At 58.1% G+C, this 27,468-nt stretch overlaps 2 protein-coding genes and 1 long non-coding RNA gene across 10 annotated transcripts; 1 reads left to right on the top strand and 2 right to left on the bottom strand.

Annotated features, from left to right (window-relative positions):
- Nucleotides 1–283: 283 nt before the first annotated feature.
- On the bottom strand, nucleotides 284–6,550 carry ARRDC2 (arrestin domain containing 2). 4 transcript variants are annotated; one of them, XM_036312992.1, is made up of 8 exons: nucleotides 6,145–6,550; nucleotides 3,252–3,318; nucleotides 2,894–3,041; nucleotides 2,310–2,412; nucleotides 1,965–2,221; nucleotides 1,635–1,851; nucleotides 1,235–1,389; nucleotides 284–1,052 (listed from the first exon to the last, which is right to left on the bottom strand). In XM_036312992.1, the coding sequence occupies exons 1-8, from the start codon at nucleotides 6,395–6,397 to the stop codon at nucleotides 999–1,001; spliced, it is 1,254 nt and encodes a 417-aa protein (XP_036168885.1). In that variant the 5' UTR covers nucleotides 6,398–6,550; the 3' UTR covers nucleotides 284–998. The 4 variants fall into 4 exon arrangements, with proteins under 4 accessions (XP_036168885.1, XP_036168887.1, XP_036168884.1 ...); XM_036312994.1 differs by having other exon boundaries at nucleotides 1,635–1,797; nucleotides 6,145–6,540; XM_036312991.1 differs by lacking the exon at nucleotides 6,145–6,550 and adding an exon at nucleotides 3,408–3,834.
- On the top strand, nucleotides 4,935–14,989 carry LOC118658073. 2 transcript variants are annotated; one of them, XR_004968200.1, is made up of 3 exons: nucleotides 4,935–5,333; nucleotides 11,307–11,445; nucleotides 12,713–14,989. It is a non-coding gene; the product is annotated as an uncharacterized LOC118658073 (long non-coding RNA). The 2 variants fall into 2 exon arrangements; XR_004968199.1 differs by lacking the exon at nucleotides 4,935–5,333 and adding an exon at nucleotides 6,713–7,181.
- Nucleotides 7,546–27,131, bottom strand: KCNN1 (potassium calcium-activated channel subfamily N member 1). 4 transcript variants are annotated; one of them, XM_036312988.1, is made up of 9 exons: nucleotides 25,653–27,131; nucleotides 24,775–24,870; nucleotides 21,690–22,108; nucleotides 18,711–18,852; nucleotides 16,367–16,477; nucleotides 15,878–16,005; nucleotides 11,812–11,820; nucleotides 11,366–11,435; nucleotides 7,546–8,652 (listed from the first exon to the last, which is right to left on the bottom strand). In XM_036312988.1, the coding sequence occupies exons 1-9, from the start codon at nucleotides 26,160–26,162 to the stop codon at nucleotides 8,404–8,406; spliced, it is 1,734 nt and encodes a 577-aa protein (XP_036168881.1). In that variant the 5' UTR covers nucleotides 26,163–27,131; the 3' UTR covers nucleotides 7,546–8,403. The 4 variants fall into 4 exon arrangements, 2 of the variants coding, with proteins under 2 accessions (XP_036168881.1, XP_036168883.1); XR_004968197.1 differs by having other exon boundaries at nucleotides 8,519–8,652; nucleotides 15,903–16,005; XM_036312990.1 differs by lacking the exon at nucleotides 11,812–11,820 and having other exon boundaries at nucleotides 25,653–26,281.
- Nucleotides 27,132–27,468: the final 337 nt, after the last annotated feature.

The raw sequence follows: 27,468 nt of genomic DNA, 5'->3' as shown, positions 1-27,468 counted from the left end.
CCATCCAGCCCAGCCTCTTCCTCTCCATTTGCTGAGAACAGAAGCTTCCTGTCCTTCACTGTTCACGTTGCTAGCACCTGGGACCGCACCAGGGGAGAGGTGAGGGCTGTGGGGGTCTGGCTCCAACCTGAGCTCAGCCTCCCTGTGTGTCCCTGGGCCTCAGTTTCCCCTTCTGGGCAATGGGCCCCTCAACGCTCTTTGGCCTGGAATCCGATCAGGACGGTAGTCAAGGCTACCCCAGCTTCCTCAGCAGCTGGGGGAAGAGAAACCAACAAGCCTCGTCTCTTCCTTCCAACACTTTTATTTAAAAAAATAATTGTACAAAAGAGAACAATTTAAGGCTTAGGAATGCTGAGACACAGGCCGGGACTCTGCCCCAGCCGGGGCCAGGATTCTGCAGTTGGGGGCTTATTTAGCCACTCCCTCCTGCTTTGTCCCTCTGGACACAGGGGTCTCCAGAAGCACACTGGCCCTGCTGTGTCACCCCAGGCTGACCTCTGTCCCAGGGCCTGATTCGAAACTTCACTCGGCTTTGACCTTGTCTGACTTCTCTCTCTTGCTTGCCTGTCTCCTGAGCTTATTCATATGCCAAAGCTTCGGCTAAAATGCCCTTTCCTCCAGGAAGCCTTCCCTGATTTCTCCCTGGACTCTCTCAGGCCTTCCTCTGGTCCCACTAGACTGGAAGTATCTGTGCCCGGCTGTGTCTCTCCCAGACTGGAGGCTCCTGGGGAGCCCAGCCCTGTCCACAGGCCAGCACAGACAGCTTGAACAGTCACTCGGATCCTGCACCAGCCATTTGATGCCGTACAAGGACCAGCTCAGTCAGATGCCAGGCTGGCTCTTCCTCTGTCCTGTGTGAACAGCCCTGCCCCATTCCAAGACTTGATTTCCCAAACTTCAACCACAGTCAGGCGGGTCTCTCCTGGGCCAGCCACTCCCCATGTCCACGGAGGCTGGAAGCTCATGTGCAACCTCATCCCTGAGGTGTCCACTCCCACTCAGCAGGTCATGCTGCGTGGCCTCATGGCTTCAGAGGGGGGGTTTGGATCCTCCTGAGGAAAACAAACCCATCAAGCCTCAGGGGGCACCAGAGAAACACCCCGCCCTGCCCTGACCGTCTCCAACCCCTAGAGCAGACTGGGCTCAAGGCTGGTTCAGGCCCTGTGTCTCCCACCTCCCTCTCGGCTCCCAGGGCCCGGAAAGGTGTGGGGGCTTCCTGGATCCCCCAGCTCACCTCAGAGTACAGGGGTGGCGGGCGGTAGCGGAACTCCTGGATGTAGGCGAAGAAGGGGCCTTCGAGGCTCATGTCGGAGTCCTGAGGTAGAGGAAAGGGGCTCTGGCCCCCGGCTGCCACGTCACCTGCCACCACCTCTGAGTACTCTGGAGGGGCTGGAAATGAGAGCAAGGGGGTGAGGGTGGTGGTGGGCAGGGAGCCCTGGAATTGAGGACAGTGGCCAGGAGCCTGCTTGTGCCAGTTCTGGGGTTGTGTGTCCTCGACCGGGGATTCGTGGGGCGTCCGTGGTTGTCAATGTGATCATTACTGTGTGCTATTCAGATGGGGCATTCACGTTGGGAAGAGCATGTTGGCCTGGCACCTCTACCCCTCCCCGGGGGACACCAGGATGGGCACTCACCCTCAGGCTGCTCTGGCAGGGCCCCCAGCCCCCAGGCTAGCAGGAAGCTGGCATGGCTGCCCACGCTGGACGAGCGGCTGCCAAAAGGGTGCAGGGGGACAGTGCCGATGACCAGCGGCAGCTCCAGGAGCAGCTTCGATGTGCCCGGAATGTCCACGCAGACCTGGAGGAAGGAGCCGCAATGGAGGGTGCCCAGGCAGCCTCTCGCACCTGCCGTCTGCAGAAGGAGGCCCTGCCTGTACTCAGGGGTCCCAGCTCCAGCCTTGGGGGACCCTACCTGGGGACAGAGCAGATGCAACCCCCACCACCACCACCTCCTATGACACTCACCTTGAGGGCGTAGTCCACATGCAGCACCCGGCAGTGCAGGATGGAGGGCCCCACCGGGGGGATCCGAAGCGCCCGGCCCTGCCACAGCACCCGCCGCCCTGGGCCCACGGGCTCGCCCGAGAGACTGGCCACCACCGCGTGCTTCTGCTTGCGGGCGCCTCGCGCCATGAAGGTCTGTGTCTGGACCACAACTGCTCGCGGCAGCACCGGGCGCGTGGAGCTGTTGTCAATCTCAGCGAACACAGGGATCACCTCACCTGTTATGGGAAGCGGCAGGGCCTCAGTTTCCCCACCTGCAGCCCAGACACTGGCCCTCCTCCCAGTCGGGCTGCTGCCGCCTGCTACCTGGTGTGTAGCCCTTGCGGTCGATCTTGGCCGAGAGGGAGACGAGGCCGCGGTTACTGTACCAGGATCGGGCGAGCTTCTCCCGGGCTCCTGCTTGGGGGGCCTGACGGGGCGGAGGAAAAAGACATAAATGGGCCACCGTGTGGGGCTTCCACACTACCCCCAGTGGAGGGAAGACCTGAGTCCGGGCCCAGTTGCCTGGTCTCTTTTCCACAATCTAGGAAATATCTGTGAAATGGATCTAGGAACATGACCCAGCTCATGACCCTAAAATTGAAACGAGCAAGCAAGTATGCAATTAGTGCTCAGCAAGCCATTATTATTTTGTGCCCTGGCTGTGCCCTATTTCACAGAGAGGGTGAGACACTCGCTCTGAGCCACAAGGCAGATCGGTGCAGCTGGCATTTGCACCGGCGGCACTGACTCAACAGACACTCCCTTGCCTGCTTCCCTCCCAGCCAGGACCCAGCTGTGACCCGCACTTCGTGACAGTTTGTGAAGGGGGTGAGGAGCCAGTTGGAGTCACTGGGCAGCCCAGCCTCTGGGCTACCATCCCACCTCCCCAGGGGCGGCCAGCCACACACCAGCAGGGTAGGGGTGTTGATGTCCACAGGCTCGATCACAGTAAACACCTTCTTTGCCCGGCGGGCCGGGACCCAGGGCCGGTGCAGGGTGGCCTTGATGCAGTAACGGACACTGCCGTGCTTGCCCTCGAATGAGGTCACCAGTGTCCTGGGGTGGAAGGAAGGGGCTTCAGGGGGAGGCCATCCAGAGACTAGCAGGTTGCAGATTCCCAAGGACTTAAGCTTGAGAGACATAGAGACACTCCTGAGGGCTTCCCAGCGGAGACAGTCTTGGGGCTCATAGGTCCCCAGATACGAAGCAGTGGAGCCCCAAACCTGAGGGGTACTCCCCCCCAATCCGGCACCCCAGATGACTTACGGAGGCAGCTGGAAGCTGAATGGGAACTCGTGGCGCCCAGCAGGCAACGTGGTTGTCTCTCCAGTATCTGCAGGTAGGAGCAAGAGGGGGTGGCTCAGGGGCTGAGGGGTTCGCAGGGCGCGAGCACTTGCGCCACGCGGGGGTCCCTAATTGTACCTGGCCCGAGAAGCGTGGCACGGTGGCTCAGGACCTCCACACGCTCGCTGTAACTCTGCGTGTACGCGGTGCTGGAGCCGGAGCTGCGTGACTCGCTCCAGTGCACGCGAGCGCGGCCCCGTGCGCGCAGCCTCAGGGCGCCCACGCGCGCCGGGCCCGCCAGCTCCAGCAGCACCCGGCCGGCTACGGCCTGGCCGCCGCTGAACACGGGATCGGCGCCCGCGCTCGCGTTGTCCAGCTGCACCACGAATGCCTTCACCTTGTCGAACAGCATCGCGCCGGGGATGCAAACCCTAGGCAGGCACGTGGGCCCTGGCCTCGAACCCCTGACGCGGCGGAGCGAGGTGCAGAGGCCACAGCTTCAGGACGCGACCCCACCCGGCCCGCGCGGGAGCACTTACTGAGCCAGCCGGGGGTTCCTCGCTGGCGCCGCCCTTATATGGCAGGGCGGGGCGGGGGCGAGACTCCTGCCCCGCCCCGGAATGGAGCCGCCAATGGCGCGGCGAGGGGCGTGGCTCCGCCCGGGCGTGGAGCAAAATAACAAACTCCCAGGCTCCCAGTCCGCTAGCCCTCCACCCTCGTGGACACCGGGGTGAAACGGAAGCACTGGACACCAGATTCGGCCTCTCGCGGATCCCGGGGGTAGAGAGGGGAAACTGAGGCCAGGAAGCGGGGCCTGGGTCTGAGGTCACTCAGAAAGACCATTCGGTCCTTTGGCTTAATCATCAACTCGCCACTATTTGTAGATCTGACCGGGACATGTCCAGCCAGAGCTGGAGGGGTGTGCAATGGCCTGGCGCCGATCGGGGCGCTGAGAGCCTAGGTCACCCGGGCCTCAGTTTCCCCCTCTGTGCAATGGGGAGGGATGAGGAAGTCGGTGGGGCCTTCCCCCCCGCCCCCCACCCCCCCGTGCCTGCTACCCTCCTCTTCTGATTCAAACCCCGCTCAGCTGGATGACCCCGAACAGGTGACAACCTCTTGGAGCCCGCGTTCCCACGTGCGCAGTGCCGGAAGAAAAGAAGCCCCCCTCTCAGAGGGCTGTGCACGAACCAGTGTTGCCCCTCCTGGACCCTTCCCAGAGCCTTGTTCCCGGGTCACCAACGCACCGCCACTCGGTTGCGCCAAAGCACTTAAGCCCCAGCCGACATTTCTTTTCCCAATTCCAGCCCCGGGCAAATGCCTTCTAGACTTTTAGGCCTAGCCCTTGTGCCCGCTTTGGGCACCTCCAGCCCTGGTCCCCTCTCAGACAGAGCCGAGTGCAGGGGGAGCTCCAGGCACCCCTGGGTCCAGGGCTGCGAGGTTACCTCGGGGCGGGGATGACCCTTCTCTGGGCCTCAGTTTCCCGAGAGAAGAATCATCCGTAGGAGTTCTTAAGCCGCGAGTTGCCTTCTCGCGATCTACGGGGGACCTGCGCCCTCTCCTGGCAGCGAGATGCGCTGCCGCCCGAAGCCATGCCTACCTCGGCCATGCCTTTGAGTCTGGCTCAGGCCACGCTGGGACGCCCCCCCCCCCCCCCCCCGCCAAAGGCCTCCGCACCCCAAAGGCCCCCGCACCCCCAGTGGGAGACGGCCGTAACCAGACGGGGTCAGCCCGCGATAGTGGTGAGAGCAGGCCCAAAGGGTGGGGCAGAGGCTGTCCCCTCAGTGATCAGTCTGGGGTCTGCTTAGAGGAGGAGGCTCTGGGGCTGAAAGAAGGGGTTGGAACCTTCTGTCACGGCCAAGTGGAGCCAAGAGAGGACAGGGGACCATAAGCCAGGAAGAGGTGGAGGATGAGGTGACTCAGGCAGGACAGGAAGGCTCATAGTGAGCAAGCATTTCCCTCAGTCCATTTTATAGGTGGGACATTCACCCACCCACCCAGAGATGGGCAGGGTCAGACAGCAGATGAGGAAAGCTTCACCTCTCCAGTGTCTTGAAGAAGCCACCTGTGAGTGTGACCAAGGGGACTGTAGGGTGAGAGCAGCCCCAATTTGGCTTGAGCTGCAGGAGAAAGGAAGTTCCTCTGGGGCCCCTTCCGGCCACACCCCACGCCTGCTAGCCTCAGTTTCCACCGCCGGTCAGGCCAGAGTCCCCCAAACCTGGGGGCTGTTGGACCAGGCCGCAAGGCCAGGTCTGAGCTGCCTCCTGCCCTGCATATTTTACAGATGGGTATAGGGAGGGGATGGAAGGGTCACCCAAAGAGGCCCATGCCCCCCAAAGCCCTTTCTGTGGCCCCTGTTCTGCTCCTGGCCGGCCATTGGGCCTGAGAGAGGGGGGCTGAGGTTTGCCAGGGTGAGACTCCCAGCCTAATCTGACCTCACCCCAAGTCTCCTTCCCCTCACCTGCAAAGCCACCAGAACTCCAACCCAGGGAAGAACTCGCCCCAGCAAACACTGTGGGCTAAACTTTGGGAGGGGGCACTGGCTGAGTGACACAGTGGCCTTCGTTGGAATCAGGGATCCCAGGCTTGGGGCTAACAGGGGTCCTGGGGTGCAGAGAGAAGGATCTCCTTGCCCCAGCCAGGTATTCCCCCAGACAGAGGCCCCCACCACACACCACAGCCTCTAAATCGAGGGCGTCTGTGCTCTGGAAGGTGGGTGCCCAGACACTGGGCGGGGGGAGGGAGAGAAGAGGAAGGAGGGCAGCAAAGAGGGTTTTGGAGGGGGTCGGTGGGTGAATGTCCCAGTGGGAGAGTGGAGACACTGGGGAGAGGGTGCTGAGGGGATCCTGGCTATGGAGTGGGAGGGTGAGCGGCTCACCTCGGAGCAGCAGCTGCCGCCGCCGCAGGTATGTCTCGACGGCCGTGAAGTCGCTGGAAACCGCGTTGATGCCCACGCTTCGGCCCTGGAGCCAGTGCGTGGTCGCCCCGCCGCGAGCGGCCACCTCGAGCGCTCGCACCCGCAGCGGCGCCGCCGCCTCCAGCAGCACCCGGCCGCACAGCAGCTCCCCGCCACGGTAAGCGCCGCCCCGCTCCAGCTCCAGCGCGAACCTGCGGACGCCCCAGAGGCGCATGGCGAGGGCCTGGGCGCGCAGCGGGGACAGCGCACCTGGCGAGGGGCACGGCCGGGGCGCGCGGCCACGAGGTGCACCGCGGGTCTTCCGGGTCTCAGCCTGGTCCCTGCCGCCCCGGGCGCCCGCGCGCTTTCTCCCGCTTCTGCCAACTTGTGCAGTTGCCACGGGCCCCGGGCTGACTTCCTGGTTCTCCCCGCCCGCGCCCGTGACGCACCGGGGCCCGCCGGGACGTGCTGCCCGTGTGCCCGCGTTGTTGACTTTGCTCCCCCCCCCCGCGCGGGGCGGGCCCGGTTTTTGCAGGGTGGGCGCTGATGAGTCAGAGGCGGGCGGGGCGGGGGCGGATGTGGCTGGATGTGTGGGGCAGCCCCCGAGCTGTGCCTTGTGGTCTCACAGGTCCCCCACCTGGCACCTTTGGCCCTGGGTGCTGCCCCAGCCCCCTGTCACCTCCTCTCGCCCCTGTCACCTACTGGTTGTTCCCCCCACACACCAAGCTCACGTCTTGCCTCTTGGCCTTTGCACGGGCTGTTCTGTTACTAGGAACGCCCTCCCCAGATCCACCTCCCAGTCCCCTAGTCATGCTCTGGCCGTGTTTACTTCTTTATGGCTCTGATCTCTGTGTTTGTGACTGCCAGGTGTCTACTGTGGCTCCTCCATCAGACTGGCTGCACCCAAGGGTGGGCACCCTTTTCTCCTCACTGGATTTCACAGATAAGGAAACAGAGGCCCCCAGAGGGGCAGCCACTGCCAGAGGTACCCAGGGACGGCAGTCACCACTCGAACCCAGGTCTGACAGCAGCCCACTGGCACCTCTCCACACCCTTCTCTCTTGCACCCAACCTATCTCCCCCAGCCAGGTGCCAATGCCTTATCAGAGGCTGCCAGGGCCTGGGCTGTCTGCTGGGCCCAGATTAGCCTCTGCAGGGGCCAAGGTTTCCCTCTCTACCCCCTTCAGGGCCCAGCATCTGCCTAGTGCCTGCTGCCCCCTGCCTGACCCCAGCACCCTGAGCCCAAGGCCTGGAGGGATCGTTCTGATTCTACTTCTGTCCAGAACCTTCCCTTCCCACCCACCCCAAATGGGCCACTTTAACCCCACAATTGCACCACACCTTCCCCAACTCACACCAGCCCCCCCCTCCCCACGAAGTGTCCTCCCCCAAGTCTGGGTTCTTCATGGTGGCCAGTGGGTCCCCAAGTGTGAGCCCTGGCTCACCACTCCTCACTTTGTAGCTCCAGGCAGCTTGGTTTCCCTATCCCACCCTGGTCAGGTTCTGGTAAAGAGTCAGTGTGATCATTTATCTCACATTCCCTGAATACAGCAGGTGCTCAATACATGTCCAATGAAGACCGAATAGCCCTCCTCACCCGTGTCAACTCCCTTATTGGACTGTGCTTCCTTGGCACCTGGCCCACAGTGGGTGCTCCAGCAAAGCCAGCTGGTCAGAGGGAAGGATGCCTGACTCTCCAATGCCTCCTGTGGGGGCGGGGCCACATCCTCTGCAGTCCCCTCTACCAGTGCCAGGGGGGATTGGTGCAGCTGTCCTCAGGCTCGGGCTCAGGAGGCTACCAGGCTAGGATATGATGGAGATTGGCTCACCTTAACTCCCATATCCATTCTGGGACCCCAGACCAGGTGTCCACCTCCCATATTGTGACTACGAGTGTCCCCCAGCTACACACAACAGGCGGCCACTGGATGGGTCCTGCTTTATTAAGAACTGGCAAGGACCCCTCTCCCTGCTGTTCTGAGCCCACCGGGGGCCTGGGGAGAGTTAGGGGCCAGGGAACCAGAGGAAGCCCTGGGCTCCCTAAGCTCCAATCAGGGAGAAGCAGGCAGCAGCCACCCCTGTCCAGACAGTCTGGGTGGGACGGGCCCCTGGCCACTCAGCCCAATTCAGCTCTGGCTCCTTATACTCCAAGAGGCACAACTAGACCGGCCTTCCTGGATGGTGTGGAGGTGGCGGCCACACAATGGCCAAGATTGTGGGGTCCGGTGGTGGGCATGGCCATCACCCGCAGTCTGAAGGGGCCACGGGTGGCCACCGGCAGGGGGAGCTCTGGGCTGCCTGGTCTGGGGCGCCAGGCTGGGGAGGCAGGGGTGGAGGAAGTGGGTGTATGGCTTGGGTGATGAGGCTAGGCAAGGCCTGCAGGGAGGTGCCCAGCGCATCCAGGCGGCTTTCGAGGGCAGCCAGGCGGGCCTCAAGGTCCTCGTGCTGGGCGTGCAGCTCGGACATGAGGTCGTACATGGCATTCTGCGTCTGTGAGAGACAGAGGTGGGAGAGAAGAGGCTGAGTGAGACAGGGAGTGACAGACACACACATAGACAGTTACAACTGTGAGGACATCCCCAGCCCTGCAGGTCTCCTGCTAGATCCCAGGAAATGGTGGGAGAATAGGTGAGGGACAGACAAGTTAAATGACAAGCTGGGGCCAGCAGGCCTGGGAAAGGCCAAGGGCTGTACTGGGGAGGGTGGATGTGACCAGAGCTGCCCTGAGGGATTGAACTGCCACATAACACAGACATTAGATGAGGGGTTGCACAGGGGTCTGGAGGGAGGTGAGGATCCAGAGGGTCTAACCCAATCCCAGACCCAGGAACACGACAGCCATAATCGCTGTGTGATGGGCAACAGGTGTCCCCACCACCTTTACTGCTCCCCACAGGGCAGCCAGCACCGGCCAGTGCTCCTGTTCAGAAGGATCCACTCTCGCCACCAGGTGGCGCTACAACATCGCCCTGCGTCTCTCACCCCAGCTCCCGGTGACCAGACCCGCAGGCGGGAACCGGAGTCCTCCGCCCCTCCTAGGCTTTGGAGGGGAGGACTGCAGGGGCAGGTCCGGCCGAGGGGGGAAAGCACCCCCAACCCCTCGCTCCGCCGGAGAGAAATAGGATGAGGCACCGATTACACACCTGCAGACTCTCCCAGCCACTCCACACCTTTGCCCTCCTCCGTACCCTCCACCCTTTGTTCTGTTCCCAGCAGGCTGACCGCCTGGGGGAGGACAAACCCCTCCCTCGGAGCCCCTCCTAGGGCCCCTGACCTTCACCCCAGCCTGCCTCAGGAACCACAGTCCCCAGGGTCAGACGGTAATATCTGGAGGCATCCAACACTGGGGTGGTTCATTTTGGCCCTCTCTGAGATTTAAACAAAATTGTTTTAAATTTAGGATATACAGGATGTCCCCAAAAATGTATACACACTTTGAATAATTAATTCCAATGGGTTAAATCTGAAAAGAAAGAAACACCGTTGAGCTATTAGCTGTAAAGTGTGTACACATTTTTATGGGCCACCCTATATATTTTATTTTTGCCAGAGAAATACCAATTAAATTAGCAACCTTGGAAAGGAAAGCAGAAAAATTTGATTGGAAAACATTTTAACCTTGTTTAATTAAAAAAAATTAGAAACCCATATAATCCAATCTAATTAAAGACTGAATTCAAAGAAGCTTTTGTACAATGTATTTTGAGAGTATACCACCATGATTACAAGGTTTATATAATTTAAAAATTAAAATTCCAATAATTTGTGCTAAAGAAGTGTAATATGGATAATTCAAATTATAATTCCTAGTATCTGAGTTTTTCCAAGGCATTTTATATTTATAGCTATAATCTCATATGACATCAAATTAGTTGGCCAATGATTTTTATATTCTCTTAGGGTTATGTTCTAGTTTCTGCTAGCAATTGATTTATTTATTTTTAAAACATGTTTTTATTGATTTCAGAGCGAGGAAGGAGAGGGAGAGAGAGGCAGAAACACCAATGATGAGAATCATCGATCTGCTGCCTCCTGCACATCCCCTGCTGGGGATCAAGCTTGCCATCGGTCATGTGCCTGATGGGAATGCAACCGTGACCTCCTGCTCATAGGTCCACGCTCAACCACTCGCTGAGCCACGCCAGCAGGGCTGAGCTATTTCTTCAGGGTTCTAGAATTTTTTTCCTCTGTAATGTTCCCTTCCAAGTTCATTTTATGTAGGTTAATATTAAATTACTTTGCAATCTCTTGAAATGAGGAAGAGAGCGAGTCCACAATGAGCTGGGCATAAGAAGTGAAATAGAATAGGACTTAACATCTTCTAAAGATAACATTAAAGTAACCCCTAACTGATAATTGACTAGGGAGTGGGACCAATAGGCTAAGCTCACACATGAACTATTTATGAAGTATGCAGCATCGTCAGGAGCAAGTTCTGAATCGTGTGAACACATTCTAAGAGAAAAGCAGGAGGAGGGTAGGACTTGATGTTTGAACCAACAAATAGATCCATTTATGACGCAAACTGATCTTACTGAGCTTGTGGAATCAACTTTAATTTCCTAAAAGGCGTTGAGCTTCCTGTTGGTGCTATTAGTTGAATTTATATCCGCAGCAAAAGTACCACATCATCAATTTTGCCCATATATACTATTTTCTTATACATTAATTAAAAAAAATAATAACACTAGCCCTGCCGGCTTGGCTCAGTGGTTGAGCATCAACCTATGAACCAGGAGGTCACAGTCTGATTCCCAGTCAGGGCACATGCCCAGGTTGCGGGCTCGATCCCAGTAGGGGGCATGCAGGAGGCAGCCGATCCATGATTCTCTCTCATCATTGATGTTTCTATCTCTCTCCCTCTCCCTTCCTTTCTGAAATCAATAAAAGTATATTTTTAAAAAATGAAACTACTGCCAATGTGAAAAGTAGCTTTTACAGATGTAGATTCCCGGAGTTCCTCTCACAGTCAGAGCCTCTGGTCACGATGGACCCTTGCAGACAGGGCTGGTGTTCCCTGGTGGCTCTTGCTGCCCTGCATCCCTTGCCGGTGTCACCTGCCTGCCCTGAGAACCCCGGTGCTGTCCCTCCCTCGGCAGGAGCTGTGCCCTGTCCTTTACGGAAATGCCCCCTTTTCTCCCCAGAGACCCAACCAGCCCGGACCGGCCCAGGGAGCCATCCCACCTGGCCCCACCTTGCTCACCTTGGCCAGCTCTGCGAGTGTGTTGGCCTGGTCGTTCAGCTTTCCCTGCTCAATCTTCACACTCCGGAGCCTGGGGACAGGTGGGTAAGTGGGGTTGTGTGGAGGATGCATTTGTCGGGGGGATGGGGGAGTCCTTCATGCACTTGCCCCACCCAGGGTTGCCCTGTGGGACATGCAGTGGGGAGATGAGGTGGGGGTTGGGGCCTGGCCCCCTGCAGCCCACTCCCTCCCCACATGTAGGGGGCAGCAGGGCCTGGGAGGCAGCTCAGCCACCACTCAAGTGACTACTGTCTGGCTATGTCCACAGGGCCCGAGGCAGGATGTCTCGGTAAAGCCTGCACTGGTCTGCAGGGTGGACACAAGCCCTGGCCGCCTCCAGGAGCTGCCCCGGGATGCACCCTGACCCATGACCACCATGCACCCCTGACCCTCAGGGAGAGACTTACTTCTGAGCTCTGGCAGGACCCGGTGGAGCAGAGAGAAATCACAGGGCAATTTTAATCTCAGCACTTGCTGGGCAGCTCATGCCCAATGCTGCCATCCTCCCACATGCTGACCCCTGGACCCGAGGGGCTGTTGCCCTTGCTCTGCAGAGGGGCTCAGCTTCTGAGAGGGCAGTGCCAGCCCCCCAGAGATGCACCTGTCCTCTGCCCCCTCCCCCGAGCAGTATCCACCCAGCCCCGGCCAGGACAAATGCAGCTGCCCTCGCTCTGCAACTCTGCCGTCTGCCAACCGGTGCCAGGCACCTGGCCCTAGAGGTGGCTTTTAGTCCAGGAAACTATACCCATGATGTTTCCTAAGGGGGAAACTGAGGCTCATAGTGGCAAGGCCAATGGCTGGTAACACCCTGGCAGGATCTGGTCAGCCTCTATGCCCCTGGACTCCAATAGCTGCCCGAGGCGTGGGGCATGGGCCTGTGTGTCCTCGCCCTTCCTCTCCATGCCTCTGTAGTTAAACTGGCCAGGAAAATGGTTCCAGGTAAGACTCTCTTCTTCACTGGTTCAAACTCAGCCCGTGTGCCCACATGCAATGGACTCATGGGGAGGCCCCTCAGGGCCCACCATGCTGAATACTGCCGGGCCCCCCAGACCCAGCCATCAGCCTGGAGAAACGGAGGTGAATACAGACGGCCCCAGAAGGCTGCCGAGGAGCCCTGACGTGCCTTCCCTGGGGAGTCATTCTTGGCTTCTCTATAACCTTTCTGTCATATGGGTTGAATGGTGTTCCCCACAAAAGATATATTGAAATCCTAACCCCTAGGACCTCAGTATGTGACCTGGTTTCACCAGGTGAAGATAAGTCACTGGGGGGAACCCTAACCCAATGATTGGTGTCTTTATACAAAAGGCGGAGTCTGTACACAGACACGCACAGATGGAGGACAGTATGAAGACGCAGGAAGAACAGCTCATGACAATGACCACTGGAGCGATGCCTCTGTCAGCTCAGAGCGCCGGACGCTGCCAGAAGCCAGGAGAGAGCCCTGGAACAGATCCTCCCTGGCACCTTCAGAGGGAACAGGGCCCTGCTGACACCTGGATTTTGGTCTTCTGGCCTTCGGGACAGTGATCATAAATTCTGCCGCTTCAAACCACCCACTTATTACAGCCACGGAGACACGCACACTCCCCACTCTGTCTCGTCCGAGACCACCTCTTCCTTTCCTCTGGCTTTGCACACAGCGCTCCCTTCGGGGGCCTCTCCAGCTCAAGGACGTGCCCGGCTGCCTCACGTGTGCAGAGCAGACCCCGTTTCCCTGGCGCGTGCTCGTGCCCACCGCCTTGCCTTCCTCAAGCTGTGGGCACTCCCTGGTGTGCAGCCTGCCCCTCAGCTTCCGGCTCAGGTCTTATCCACCCTCAGGCCCTAGTGCACACTTGCTTGACTTCATCATCTGTTCTTACGGGGCTACTGGTTTTGGTGGGGGGTGGGGGTGCAGAGGGTCTAAAGGTGAGGGCAACAGTCCTGCCCGAGAAGAGATGGTCACAGATCATTCACAGAGCAGGTGCCTTCTCCCCAGACCTGGCTCTCCTCAGTTCTCATACTCCTGCTTTCCCCAAAGAACTTTCTGGAACATCCCATAGGGCAAGATCCAGGGCGGGGCCACATCTACTGTCCCCCACTCCGGCTGGTGCAGGAAATGCTTGTGGAATGACAAAACGACCAGATCGAGGGTGGAAGTAACAACAATTCCAGTTCCTATATTTAGAAAACATTGTGTGGCAGTCAGGCCCAGGTGAGCCATCCGGTCACCGGACTGCGTTCGATCGGTATCACCCTCCTGGGAAAGAGGCACATCACCATCATCTCCGCTTTACACATAAGGTACTTGGAGTAGTGTAGTCACCTGTCCAGGCCCCACTGTTCGGTGGGAGAGACCGGATTGGGAACCAGTGGTCAGCTAACAACTATGGGAGAGTCAGCAAGGGGAGGTCCCTGTCCTCCAGGGTCTCAAAGTCTTGTGAGGAGGCAGGACTAACACCTGGTCACAGTGAAGACAATGGATACCAGCTCCTCTCCCGGGTGTTCAGATGGTGGTGGAAGCAGAGGCAGAGAGCAGGGGCTGGGGGCGAGGTGGACGCTATGTGCTACCAAGAGGTTGCTCTGTGCTGGGGACCCTGCCAGGCATTTCTGCGAATCGTCTCATTTAGACCTCCCGAAGTCCTGGGGAGTGGGGATCATTATCATTAGGAAGCAACCCAGTTATAACAGCAAACACAATACATGTAAAGGAACTAAACTCTCCAGTTAAAAGACAAGGATGGTAAGCAGCATAAGGAAACTTTTGGGGGGATGGATCTGTTCATTATCTTCACTGTGATGATAGTTTCATGGGTGTGAATACATGTTAACACTCATCGAACTGTACACTTTAAGTATGTGCAGTTGACTATGTCAATTGTACCCCAATAAAGCTGTTTCTAAAAAAGAGGTAAACATGATTGAACAGAATTAAACCATTAAAGCCCAGCTGGTGAGCCTCTTCTCCCATGGCCTGGCCTCTCCCTGGTAAGTGGTCATTCTCCTTTACCTCTGGACGCCCCGGCTCTGGGCTGCCCCAGCCGCACCTGGGCTCCCTGCTCTATCCACCTCCCCACCCCACCACTCACACTGGTGTCCCCTGGGCGGCCTCTTGGTTATGGCTGAGTCGGTTGCCTTCCTGCTGCACTAGCTCAGACCCTCACTCTGTTCACCTCACTCTAAGTCATCAGCCCCTGAGTCTGGCCTGTGAGTTCTGGGGGCAGGAGCCCTCTCGGGCACCGAGGAGAAGCCACTTGTGAATGGGTTTTCTCGTGATCTGAGACTCGGGAACTCTCTTCAGAGAGACTCATTCTGAAAAGTGCCTAAGAACGTGTTTTTACTCTTTTAAATCGGGTGCCACGTGACTCAACCCCACAGAATTCGGAGCTGTGTAAATTCTGGACAGGGTGCTGTCTCATGCACCCTATATGTGGCCCTTGAAATGTGGTTAGTCCGAATAAAAACAAGCTGTAAGTGTAAGATATGCAATGGACTTTGAAGATTTAGTACAAAAAACTTTATAAAGTATCTCAATGATTTTTTAAATCTTAATCATATGTTAAAATAATAATAATTTGGATACACTAAATAAATATATTAATTTTATTTTACTTGCTTCCTTTTGCTTTTTAAAAAAAATGTGGCTACTAAGAAATGTGAAATTATACATGCAGCTCATATGATATTTTTAGTGGACAGTAACTGGCATTTCATATCCTGTGAGATTTCATGTCCTGTGAGCCAAACCTGGCGGATGCCTGTTTGGAAAACAACCTGGCGCACAGACACACCCACTCATCTCCACTGCCTTCCTGTCACCACAGCAGAGCCAAGCAGAGACAGACGACCTGGCCCACGGCGCGGGGAATGTTTACTATCCGGCCCGTTACAGGAAAAGCTGCCAACTCTGGCGGCACATCTGACTCACCTGAGGAATTTAAGCTTAAGCCCAGGCTAATCCCAGACTGTGGTGTAATGGTGTTGGGTGTGGCCTGTAGGATTTTTAAAAGCCAGCTGAGTGACTCGAACGAGCAGCCAAGGATGAGAACTACTTGAATAAGTAATTCTCAGGACAAAGGGACAAAAGAGGAAATTAAGTAATTTCTAATTATTCCACACGAGCTTATAGATCAGGCCACAGATTCTGAGCTTCCTGCCAGCCAAAGCAAAAGGGGACATTGCTTCAGTGTCTAAGGGGTACAATCATTTGGGCTATCCCAGGGAATAAAATGTGCTTCTTGCCATTTATGTTGGATGGACTGCATGCCTTATCAAAGGTGATTTCCCTGGACGAATGCTGGGCCCATCATATATCTCCCTCTGGCCATCCCCACTACCCCATCCAACAGAAGCTGCTGGCCCCAATCAACTGACCACCTAGCATAGGAGGGCTGGGCTGTCTGGCCTGGCCCTCGGCCTCTTCCCGTGGGGGTGTCACGCTGCCTCCGCCCCAGGCGGACACAGAAACGTGAGTGGGAAAGGTGCTGGACTTACTGATGGATGGCTTGGAGGAACTTACGCTGGTGTTTCCGAACCCGGGCGTAGTCTGGCTTCTTCACCAGCCTGGTGTGTTTGTAGATGAGCCACGTCTCCCTGAGAACGTTAGCAGCGGCATTTTTCACCTGGGGCCAGAGAAAGAGCAGTTCCCCATTTCACACTGGGGAAACCGAGGCACGGTGAGGTCAACCTCCCAAGGTCAGCTGGTAAGTTGCACTTGGCTGCTTGGTCCCATCGTTCCTGCCTCTCACTGCCTGGCCCGCGGCGGGGCTGTGACTGGGCACACAGGTGGACGCCTGTGGCCTTCACCACGTCTGTGCACAGCTCACGGGCGTTCTCACACACGGCAGAGCCCAGTGCGGTGTGGGCAGCACAGGGCAGGGTGGTGACCTGTGGGCACATGGGTGAGCCTGCAATGGGCAGAAGGCGGGGAGGGTCTGCCCTTGATGGTCAGCAGAGGCGGCCGTGAGGGGCTGGCACCCTTACCCGCTTGGTGAGCTGTGTGTCCATCATGAAGTTGTGCACGTGTTTCTCTGCCTTGGTGAGCTCCAGCTTCCGGGCCACCACCGCCACCACGAGCGCTGTGCAGCCCGCCCCCTGCGTGAGGAGGGTGGGAGCACATCAGCATCCTGCTTTATGTGGCTCCCAGGCCAAAGCAGGACACGCTCCCTCCTCCAGGAAGCCTGTCCTGATCCCACCTTTGACTTTGCCCTTCCCGCCTGCAGTGTTGGCACAGAGTTCACTGACGCCCGACCCCATGTGCTTTATCCGTCAAATGTCAGGGGAGCGTGTCCCACGGATCAGCTCATTTTATCCCAACAACTCCATTCGTATCTCCGTTGGGCAGAGGGGGAAACTGAGGCTCCGAGATAAGAAAGGGATGAGGAACAGCAAGATCAGCAGGCAAGTTTGGGGCCGATGACCGTGGAAGTGGGAGGATTTAGAATCTGTCAGGGCTTTGGGTCTGGGTATTGGGGACAGAGACTGGGCTAACAGGTTATTGATCGGTAACGAGGGTCAGCTGACAGCGAGAAGGGACGTGTCAGGGGAGGGCCAGCCAGCTGCCCACAGTGGGGCATCTGCAGAAGGGAAGAGGCAATGCACAGGTCCCAGCAGGCGGGAAGTGGGGAAGGATACCTCCTCATGTGGGTTCCCTGGTGGGTGCCACCACTTTCCCCAGGATGCCCTCAGTGGCAGCCCAGCCTGAAAAGGAGGTCACTGGGGGCTGCTGGGAGGGACGGGGGGCAGGAGTGAGGCGCCAAGGAGGAGGGAAGGGTAGGTAAGGGAGGAGCAGCAAAAGGCAACACAGGAGGAAGGAAGTGGGGGAGCGGGAGGTTCTGCCACTGAGAAGTGGGGTCCAGGGAGCCTTGGACACTCAGGAGGTGTCATCAGCCTCAGAAGTGACCAGGAAGTAGGTGGCAGGGGCTGGAGATGGAGCCAGAAGTTGGTTCTCTGCCTGCGCTGGAGGCTGTCCCTGGTGCTTCACCAGCCAGCTGCTTCCTCCTGCGGCTGCTGAGTACAGGGTGGAGGAGGGAGAAACCCGGGCTTGGGCCCTGAGGGCTGGGGCTGGGGATGTGGCTGGCACTAGTTCAGTTTTTCTCAGGGGTGGGAGGAAACACTTATGGGGAGGAGTGGACAAGGGCCAGGGACACAGTCAAACTCTCCTGGTTGGCCACCATGCCCAGCTTGGTGAGGTGGGCACCAAGGTACCGCCAAGGAAACCCTGATGAGGGTTCCTGATCAGGGCAAGGGCGTTGGGAGGACCCATGAGCCTGTTCTCAGGAAAAGCCCTATGATTAGGGGCAAAGCAACAGGCTGGGGACCTGCACGTGGCGGACTACACGGCAAGGAAAGAGAACAGATGACCGCTCTGCACAACAGCACAGCGGCCACACTGAGCAAAAGAGCTGGGCTCAGAGGCAGCCCCGCTGGGAGACCTTGAAGTTCAAGAACAGGGAAGCACGTGGTTGGTGAGACAGTGGCCGGGATGAGTGTGTGAGCAGTGACCGGGAGGGGGCGCGCTGGGCACAGATGGAACAGGAGAGAGCTAACAGAGTAGCTAAAAGGGACCCAAGCATGACCGCGTGTGTGTGTGTGCGTGCGTGTGTGTGTATATGTGTATGTGTATATGTGTGTGTGTATATGTGTGTGTGTGCGCGTGTGCGCGCGCGCGTGTGTGTATGTGTGTGTGTGCATGTGTGTGTGTGTGTGTGTGCGCGCGCGCGCGTGCACTGGGGGCGAGGGCTGGGAGTCAGCTATAGGCTGGACATGAAACTGGTTTTCTGGAAGGAGCCGCATCCCAGAGAAGAGAACACGGCTTTTCCATTTCACTGAGGGTTTTCTGGATTTAAACTCATTTATCTGAGTGTTTTGTTTGTTTGTTTGGAAAGTTCATTTGCTGGGAGAGGGGGAGGGATTGGCTGAGCTTTACTCCCCCCACTTCCACTGTCACAAAATAACATAAGCAAAGTGCACGCTGCCGTTTCACAGGAGGGGCCGCTCAGCTCGGCCAGGAGGGCGGCCTGGTGGGGAGGCAGGAGGACGCCGACCCCCAGCGGCGGCATCCAGACAGGAGGGAGTGAGAAGTGAAGGGGAACAGAGCAACTGGGCTTCAGGTTTCAAGAGCTGGTGGCAGCGGGGACAGAGTGTTCGGAGAAGGGGGCTGTGCGGAGCCTCTGTGGCGGCCCTTCCTCCTGCAGGAGGACAGGAAATGGTGGTGGGGATGGCGTCATGTTTCTGCAAGAACAAACGCCTGTCTGTGCGGTACAGCTTGTGACGGTGACCTCCCTGTCGGGGGAGGGGGGAGGGATGTCCAAGGGCCCGGCCTTACCATGATGCCGGTGAGCAGGCACACGCCTTTCCCGCAGTACGTGTGTGGCACCATGTCTCCGTAGCCAATGGAGAGGAAGGTGATGGAGATGAGCCACATGGCCCCCAGGAAGTTGCTGGTCACTTCCTGTTTATCGTGGTACCTGGGGAGAGTAGGGAGGGCTGGTCAGCCCGCACTGGTCCCTCCTCCGTCATCACACCCGCTGGGCAGCGCCTTGAATCAGGGAGCCAGTCACTCCGAGGGCTCCCATGATAAAGGCGTGGTTGGGGGGGGTGCTTCCGGGACAGAGGGCACCCAAATCCTCCTCCCGGGCTCCCTTTCGCCAACCCCAAAGCTGCTGCTCCAGCCCTGGTCACGGAGCAGAGGGTCCAGGCGAGGGTACGTCCACATGTGTCCACGCATGTCCACCGGATACCTTTCCCATAGACAGACATACAGACAGGCGCGGACACGGGTGGCCATGGGCACCAGAAGCGGCAGGGAGTGGAGGTGAGGATTCACATCAGACACCAGGAAGAAGTTCCCTAGCCAGCCAGGCCCTGAGGGAGGGGTCTGTCGGGGAGACGGGGGTTGAAGAATCATGCTCCAGGACTTGGGTGAAGAGGGATATGTGGAGGGCAGCACCAGTCACCCCAACCCCAGTCCTGGGTTGATCTGGGGGTAAGGAGAGAGGGGACAACATACTTAGCCCTGGGGAGAGGCCTGGGGCTAAACTTTTGATATGTGTGGGGGGGGGAGGGAAGCGGGGCACAGGCCCCAAGGCCTTGCAAAGCACACTGCTTTGTCCCCATCACAGCCTGGCCTGGGACCCTGGCCACACAGACTATGGACAGGTTCCACCTGTGTCAGCCCAGGCTGGGGGCCGAGGGGCTGGTTCTCTGGGTCAGGGGGCAGCTCAAGGTTCTGCTCTAGGCCAGCCCCCAGCCTGCAAGGCCCCTTCAGCTTGGGGAGCCCTTTCCAACTAACCCCCTCCTCAGCAGGCCTCAGGCCACCTGAAACCCCCGCCAGCGGGCAAAGACCTCCACGGAAAGGGTTCAAGGTAAGAGACCAACCATGGTGGCACAGAGGAGGTGGGCCCCTCACTGCGGTGGGCAGGGGCTGGGCCCGGGGTTCAAGGTGGGGAGGAGATGGAAGGGAAACCCCAGTGGGAGCGGGAGGGATGGAGGCCATCACAGCAGGTCTGGTGTTTGGGAGTCTCCGCCCCACTGGGGGGCTCCCATGCTGCTTGCCGGGTGCAGGGGACAGAAACTGACCCCCCTCTTTCACTGAGGTACCTGAACCCCAAGCTGCCTCAACCTCCAACTCTGGGGGCACCAGCACCCCCAACTCAGGAGGCAGGAGGGGGGCTCTCCAGCCATGGTGGGTGCTGCAGAAGCCCCAGGACCAGGGAGGGGGCATGCGGGAGGGGAGGGGGGGCGGGGCAGAGCTGCGGGGCAGAGGGAGGCAGGCGAGGGGGTTTCAAGCGGCAATCTGGGCTCAGAGTTTAGGATTGGCTGCCCCCCACCCTGCCCCTTCCCCACCCCCACCTGGGCACCCCTGAAATGATCCAGCCTGGACCTCAGGGATGCCTGAGGAGGGACGCCCCTCTCTCATTCCCCAGACCTTGATCCTGAGCCTGCCCTGAAGGGTGGGGAACAGGCTGTGGGAACTGACATTGGGGGCTATCAGGGGTCCAAGGAGGCCCCGTGTGACCCCCAAATGGTAAGCCTTTATGACAAGGAGGGGGGCTTGAAGACTGAGGACTGAGGTCCTGGGGGGCAAGTCCAGCCCAGGGACCCCTCCCCCAGGAAGCCCAATCATAGCACCACCTAACAGGCCCCTCCAGAGCCTTCCGCAACCAGGCACGAGGCAGGAGACCCCTCCTGGACAAGGTGTCCCTCCGCCCTGAGAGGCCCAGCAGAGCCCCTCCCTCCCTGAATCCTGGGGGTTGGGAGACAACCAGAAACAGGCTCTTAGAAATGTCCCTTTGCCCCTGAGAGCCTCAGTTTCCCCATCTGTAACTTGGGTTGAGAACAAAACCCAAGTAGGGGTCCTAAAGGCTGGGCCAGTTTTCCTTCACCCCAGACTCAGATCCCTGGGTCAGCTGCCCAAACAAGATGCTAGAGCTCAGCCCTTCTTCCTCCCCTCACCTTGGACAAAGCCCCCAAGGACCCCAAGTGGACAGAAGCTGAGAATGGCCTGCCTCCCACTGTCCACTGTCCTGAGCCTGACTCAATCCTACCTGCCCCTCTGCCTCGAGCCCCCACCCCCCGCCCTCCAGGGATGGACTCTCCCCACCCCCGCGGGCTCCTGCCAGCCTGGCCACCCTGCCTCCCCTCCCCATGCCCTCCCCTCTCGGCAGCTAATCTTAAATTCCTCACGGGCAGCATGGTGGCAGCAGCTCTGCGCACACAGCTTGGCCAAAGCTGGGACTCACATGTTTCCCCTACAGTCCAGCGGGGCAGGCAGAGGGGAGAAGGAGAGCAAGTTACACTGGGGTGGAGACAGGCAGATGGCGGGCATCCCTGTGCCTGCTGCCTCCACTGCCTGGGCCAGAGGTCAGAGGCCAGCTGCCCGCAGAGTAGAGGGGCTGGGAGAAAGAGGAGCATGAGTCCCCCTGGAGGAAAGTGGGAGGAAGGGCGCTGGGGCCGCAGAGGGGTGTGCGTCAGGGGTGGTTGGGGACACAAGGCTGGAGTCCCAGGGTTATGGACAGTCACTGAGGCCAGGAACTGGAAGAGGCGGGGAGGGGAGATCAAGGGGATGAAAGAGCTGGCGGGAGGAGCCTTGGGTCACGGAAGTCATGGAGGGCCTGGGGTCATCAGCGTCCAGGTCAGAGTCAGGAGTGATTGCTAGGGAAGCCCTGGGCACCCGAGATCATGGGTGGGCCTGGGGCTCACTGGGATCAGGGGGACAGAAGCGACGGCTGAGGGAGCTCTGAGCCACTGAAGTCATGGGTGGGCCTGGGGCTCACCGGGTTAGGGGCTGGGGGTCAGGACACACCTCTCGCAGACGCGCACGGTCCAGGCAGCGATGATCCAGGAGGAGATGCTGAAGACGAGCAGCACGGTGCCGGGGCAGATGGTCATGAGCGTCTTCATGACGAAGCGCGTGTTGAAGGTGATCTTGTTGAGCGCCCCGATGCTGCGGGACGAGGCGTCCGTGAAGATCTTGCTGTGCAGCAGCATGACGCGGCCCAGCAGGTAGAGGCGCAGGAACATGGGCACCGACAGCAGCACGTCCACGTCCGCCTCGGCCGCCGCGGGCGCGTACGTGAAGGCCAGCCGCGCCGTCCAGGTGAAGCGGTAGTGGCCGGGCACCGGGTGGATGGCACACACGGCCAGCTCCAGGGAGATGAGGAGGACGCGCTCGCACGTCATGGCGATGCGCCAGTCGTCCGCCCCGTTGTCCACCATGAACAGCTGCGGAGGGCGGACAGGCAGCGGCGGGTCTCAGACACACACCCAGGCCCCCCAGCGAGACCCGCGATGAAATCCCTCCCACTCGACTTTTAGCAGGACACACCTCCTCGGCAAAACTCCTTACATCCCGGGGTTGGCCACTCTTCGCACTAAACATGGGGCCGGTGGCCCACAAAAAGTTAAACACGGAATGACCATGACCCAGCAGCCCCAGTCCTAGGCGGGATCCGCAAGAGAAATGAAAGCAGACGGAACAAATGCTTGTACGTGGGCAGCCACAGCCGCACTGCTGACACCGCCGAAGCGGAAACAGCCCAGTGTCCATCCAAGGACCAGAGGATGAACACAGTGTGTCCATTCACAGGAAGGAGTGCTGCTCAGCCAGAAGGAGGAATGGACGCTGGCACACCCCACGGTGCGGGTGGCCCTCGAAAACATCAGGCTGAGGGGCAGAAGCCAGACACAAAGGCCTCCCCAGGGCCCAGGGGCCACGCTGCCACCCCAGTGGGTCTGGAAGGCGGAGCCCTCAGCTCTCCTGGAATCTGCCTGGCGAGCTCTGAGGCTTGATCAGAACCCATGCCCTTTGCTTCTTTTGGATCCTCCCTTTTGGAAGAGGAATGTCTGTCCGATGCCTGTGCCAGCTCGTGTCTGAGTCACTGCTGGAGAAGCAGCTCACCTTAACCTCACCCGGATCTCACTTAGATGACATTTAAATGAGACTTTGGACTTGATGCTGCAATGGCTTAAGGCTTTGGGGGCTATTGGGATGGAATGAAATGCATTTTGCATGGGAGAAGGACATGAATTTGGGGGATGGACCAGAGGGTGGATTGCTATGGGCTGAATCGTGTCCCCTCAAAATTCATATGCTGAAGCCTTAACTCTCAACGGGACTGTATTTGGAGACAGGGCCTTTAAAGAGGTGATTAAGGTTAAATGAGGTCATGAGGTCATAATACTATAGGACTGTGTCCTTTTAAGAAGAGGAAGAGCCCTGGCCGGGTGGCTCAGCTGTTTGGAGTGTCGTCCCGTACACCAGATGGTTGCGGGTTCAAGCCTCGGTCAGGATGTGTGCGAGAGGCAACCAATCGATGTTTCTCTCTCACTTAGATGGCTGTTTTTCTCTCGCTCTCTCCCTTCCTCTCTCTCTAAAAATCAATAAAAAATCATATCTTCAGGTAAGAATTAAAACATAAAAGAAGAAGAAGAGGAAGAGACACCAGGAATACATGTGCACAGGGGAAAGCCATGTGAGGACACAGTGAGAAAGTGGCTGCCTGCAAGTCAAGGAGAGAGGTCTCACCAGGACCCAGTCCTGCCAGCACCTGATCTTGGACTTGCGGCCTCCAGAACTGTGAGAAAATAAACTTCTGTTTGTTGAAGCCACTCAGCTGTGCAAACGTCCTTCTTTCTTTTTAGGTTGAATAGTAAATAAATGAATAATATATAAATATATGAATAATACAATGAGCCCTGGACGGTTTGGCTCAGTGGATAGAGCGTCGGCCTGTGGACTAAAGGGTTCAGGTTCGATTCCAGTCAAGGGCATGTACCTCAGTTGCAGGCTTGATTCCTGGCCCTGGTCAGGGCTCATGAGGGAGGCAACCAATCAATGTGTCTCTGTCACTCTGATGGTTCCCTCTGTCTCTCCCCTCCCCTGCACTCTCTCTAAAAAATCAATGGGAAAATATCCTTAGGTGAGGATTAACAACAACAAAATAATAATACAATGAATAGCAACTCCACTGTATGAATAGACCACATTTGGCTTATCCATAAGCCTGTTAACAGAAATCTGACTTCTTTCCACTTTCTGGCTATTGTGAAGAGGGCTGTTATGCACATCTGTGTGCAAGTTTTTGCATGGATGTTTTTGTTTCTCTTGGATCTATACCTAGGAGTGGATTTGCTGGATCATTTGGTAACTAACTCTGTGAGTAACTGTTTGAGGAGCTGCCAGACTGTTGTTCCCAATGGCTGTACCCTCAGAACTGCTTCCTTTCAGCTCGGTTCTCACTGCCCCTTCTCTGCTGCCCTCAGCCACATCCAGGGCCCTTCCCGTGTGCCCGACCTGGTGTCTTCACAGACATCTACACATGGGTGCGACCCAGGTAGAATTTTCCTCCGCCCACTTCCTGCCAGACTGTCAGGGGTCAGAGGCCAGAGGTGAGGAGCCAGATCTGACAACCTTTGGTGTCCCTGGGACCTGGCACCTCTGTGGGCACGCCTGCCTGGCATGCCCTGAGCTAGACTCAAGCCTGGCCTGGTTTTGATTAATCCCCCAACAGAAGAACAAACCCCCTGGCCTGGGATAAGTCTTCTAAATGTGGGGTCCTATTGAACACAAAAGGAGTCTGGTGCTAATAACACTGGTTTCCACCACTGTCAGCCCTCGGAAGACCCCAGGGCTCCACATGGGCCGTGTGTGCCAGGCCCTAGCTCACCCCCCACCCCCCCACCCTGCGCTCTGACGGACCCTTTCTCAAATAATCAATACAAATTAAAACGCAGACACACGTTCAGGAAACTTTAGTGGCCGAAAGGGTGTGTCTTCACAGAGATCCTTTTCTATGAGGAAGCTACCCGTCCTCTTATGTTTAGGGGGCGGGGCTTCCAGGTGGCTGGTGTGGAGGGAGAGGGGTACCCCAGCCCAGCTGGGCACTGACCTGGATTTCCCGGGCATGGTAGAGGATAACCAGACCCAGCAGGATGACTGTGGAGAGGCTGATGAGGCATTTGAGTGCAAATGAGTACAGGGACTCCTGGGCAGAGAGAGAGCAGATAGCAGGACCATGCTGAGGGGGCGGGGCAGCCCTCTGACCCTCATACCTGGGCACTTCACTCGGAAGGTGACACTCCTGCCCTTACTCTTAGGCCTGGGCTTAAAGTAAGATGGGTCAGTGCTTTACAGTTTGTAAGGCCTGGCTTCATGTGGGTATAGGACTTCCGAATGTGTAAGGCCTGGCCTCCTGTAGGCTCAGTACGTCACGGGTTATAAGGCCTAGCCTCATACGGACATAGCACTTCAGAGTTTATCAGGCCTGTTCTCGCACAGGCACAGCATTTCACAGTTTACAGGCAGACAGCCTGATCTCTCTCTGTCCTCACACACTCGCAGGCAGCACTCAGGGGCCCACAGCTAGGCTCATAACCTGGCCCCAACTGCTGGGGGGCAGGGGGACGCTCTTTCCCTGCTCTCCACCCAGGCCTTGTCTGGAGCTCCCCCAGCCCAGGCATATCCTGGGGGACAACCCTACCCCACCTTGAGCCAGGGTATGGCCCTTGGTGCAAGCAGGGGAATGGACTGGAGTCTCCGCCCCCATCTGCGGTCTCCCTACCACCCCAGGAAGTGGGCACAGCAGGATCCCCAGGAGCCCCCCATCTCCCATCTCCAGGATCCCCTGTACCCCCCCCCCTCTCCTGGGGCCGATGTGCCCTGATTCCATTCCCCAGGGATGACAGGGAGCCAGGTGTGCCCGGCAGGGCCTCTGTGGGGTGCTGGGTAGGGTTTCCCTGAGGTGCCAGGGGCAAGGGCCATGCCTACCTTCGTGTAGACCCCCCAGGACAGCTCCGTCTCTGTCACCATGACAACGATGCCAAACATGCCAAAGATGAGGGCGTAGTCACTAAGGCGCTTCCGCTTCTCGAAGAGCACCCGCCGGTGGCCCAGGCGGTGGCCCACGCTGGGGGGCCTCTTGGAGCCCCTCTGCCCAACCACCTCATCCTCCTCATCGTCTTCCTCCTCCTCCTGGTCCTGGGGATGCCCTCGGGGGCTGCCGGGTGAGAGCCCGCCCAGCTCGTTCTTGGCCACCACGACTTGGAGGCCTGAACTATGTGGGGGCTGCAGGGGGCAGCTGGCCTCGGCGTCCGGAGGGTCTCGGGTCAGGGCCCCCAGTCCGCCTCCCAGCGGCCGCCCCCCACAGCCATTGTGGCTGTGGTTGTTCATGACTATGTGGGTGCCGGGGCTGGACTCACGGCAGGCTGCCTGGGGCCCGGCATGGCTCAGCGGCTGGGCTCCCACGCTGACCTGCAGGGGCGTGAGGGACATGGTCATGCCAGCTGATCAGAGGGCCGGGACCACTGCTGCCACTCCACTCTGAGACCCGGGAGGCCATGAACTCAGAGCAGCTGACACATGGGTTTGCCTTTCTAGAAACATCCAAGTCAACCTATTTCCCTCCCCTGCTAGAACCCTCAAACCCGCCCGTGGCTCCCCAGTGTCATTGCGTAAAAACCAAACTCCCCACCGTGGCCAGGAGGCCCTCTGGGGTCCGAGTTCCACACCATTCACCCTTCTCAGTCTCCCCAGAATCACCCTCTTCCAGAAACACTGGCCTCCCTCTCACCTATCCCAACCAGCTTGGCCCTGCCTCAGGCCTTAAAATGTGCTGTGCCCTCCACCTGGAAAACCCTCTATCTGACCTTTGCCCACTGACTTTCTGGGTCTCCAAGTACCTTGACAATGCCTAGCACACAGCCAATTCCCAGGAAACACTTCTGTATGCCCTGGGGTTGAACTGGCAGTTTTCCTGGGAGGAGCAGCGGTCATGCAGGGGCACAGTCGGGAGGCGATTCCAACCGGGGCTAGTCTCCCACTGACCTTCAGGCTCTTGGACAATTTAACCTCACTTTGCTGAGCCGCCAGTTCCTCCCCTCAAGCTGTTCCAAAGCCTTAACACATGTAGGCAGATACAGGATATGGTAGGGTAACATTAGGGACTGAGGCTGGGGCCAGATAGAGACCCCCAGCTCCCTCCTGCCTGGGTGGAGGGAGGTCAGTGGTCTCCAAACAGATTCCAGGACCAACATGGCGATCTGGGACTTAACTCGAAGATCCCAGAATTGAATCTATAGGGCCTGCGGGACATGCTCAGCCTGGCCCTGTGACCCTGGGCCAGCCTCAGTTTCCCCGCCAGGCTGAGGAGCAGTTGCTTGCACAACATCGTCAGATACTGCCGCAGCATAGGGCAGTATTGTGGGTGCCATGTGCAACAGCAGGGACCTCGACAATCCTGTCTGCTGGGTTCTGACTTGGCAGACCCACCCCAGCCGACTCTCTAAACCTTGCACGCCCCCTGCTGTCACCCGGCCGATGTTCCTTAACCATCTGCACAGTTTATATGGGCTGGTCTCCTGCAGGCCCAGCACTTCACAGTGTATAAGGCTGTTCCCTACCCCGGACATTCCCCACCCCCGATCTATTACATACTAGTCTCTGTATTTCACACAAATTTTCTCTTAAATCTTCGAAATATCCCCAAGAAGGGGGTCCCGGGATTTGGCCAGTTTTATAGATGGGGAAACTGAGGCACTATGCTGTGATGGGACTATCTCCTTAAGGGCAGATTCTGGACCACGCT

This window comes from Myotis myotis, unplaced genomic scaffold (genome assembly GCF_014108235.1).
Source record: "Myotis myotis isolate mMyoMyo1 unplaced genomic scaffold, mMyoMyo1.p scaffold_m19_p_6, whole genome shotgun sequence".
Classification (NCBI taxonomy): domain Eukaryota; kingdom Metazoa; phylum Chordata; class Mammalia; order Chiroptera; family Vespertilionidae; genus Myotis; species Myotis myotis.
The sequence above is the reverse complement of the archived record's forward strand: the minus strand, read 5'-3'. Positions and strand labels throughout refer to the sequence as shown.

Coding starts and splice junctions, on each gene's coding strand:
- ARRDC2 (XM_036312991.1), bottom strand. CDS start 3,681: ATGCTGTTCGACAAGGTGAAGGCATTCGTGGTGCAGCTGGACAACGCG. Junction 3,042..3,251: donor TTCAGCTTCCAGCTGCCTCC/GTAAGTCATCTG, acceptor CTTCCACCCCAG/GACACTGGTGACCTCATTCG. Junction 2,222..2,309: donor CCGCAAGGGCTACACACCAG/GTAGCAGGCGGC, acceptor TTCCCATAACAG/GTGAGGTGATCCCTGTGTTC.
- KCNN1 (XM_036312988.1), bottom strand. CDS start 26,162: ATGACCATGTCCCTCACGCCCCTGCAGGTCAGCGTGGGAGCCCAGCCG. Junction 16,006..16,366: donor ACACACAGCTCACCAAGCGG/GTAAGGGTGCCA, acceptor CTCTGGCCCCAG/GTGAAAAATGCCGCTGCTAA. Junction 8,653..11,365: donor CACTCGCAGAGCTGGCCAAG/GTGAGCAAGGTG, acceptor TGTCTCTCACAG/ACGCAGAATGCCATGTACGA.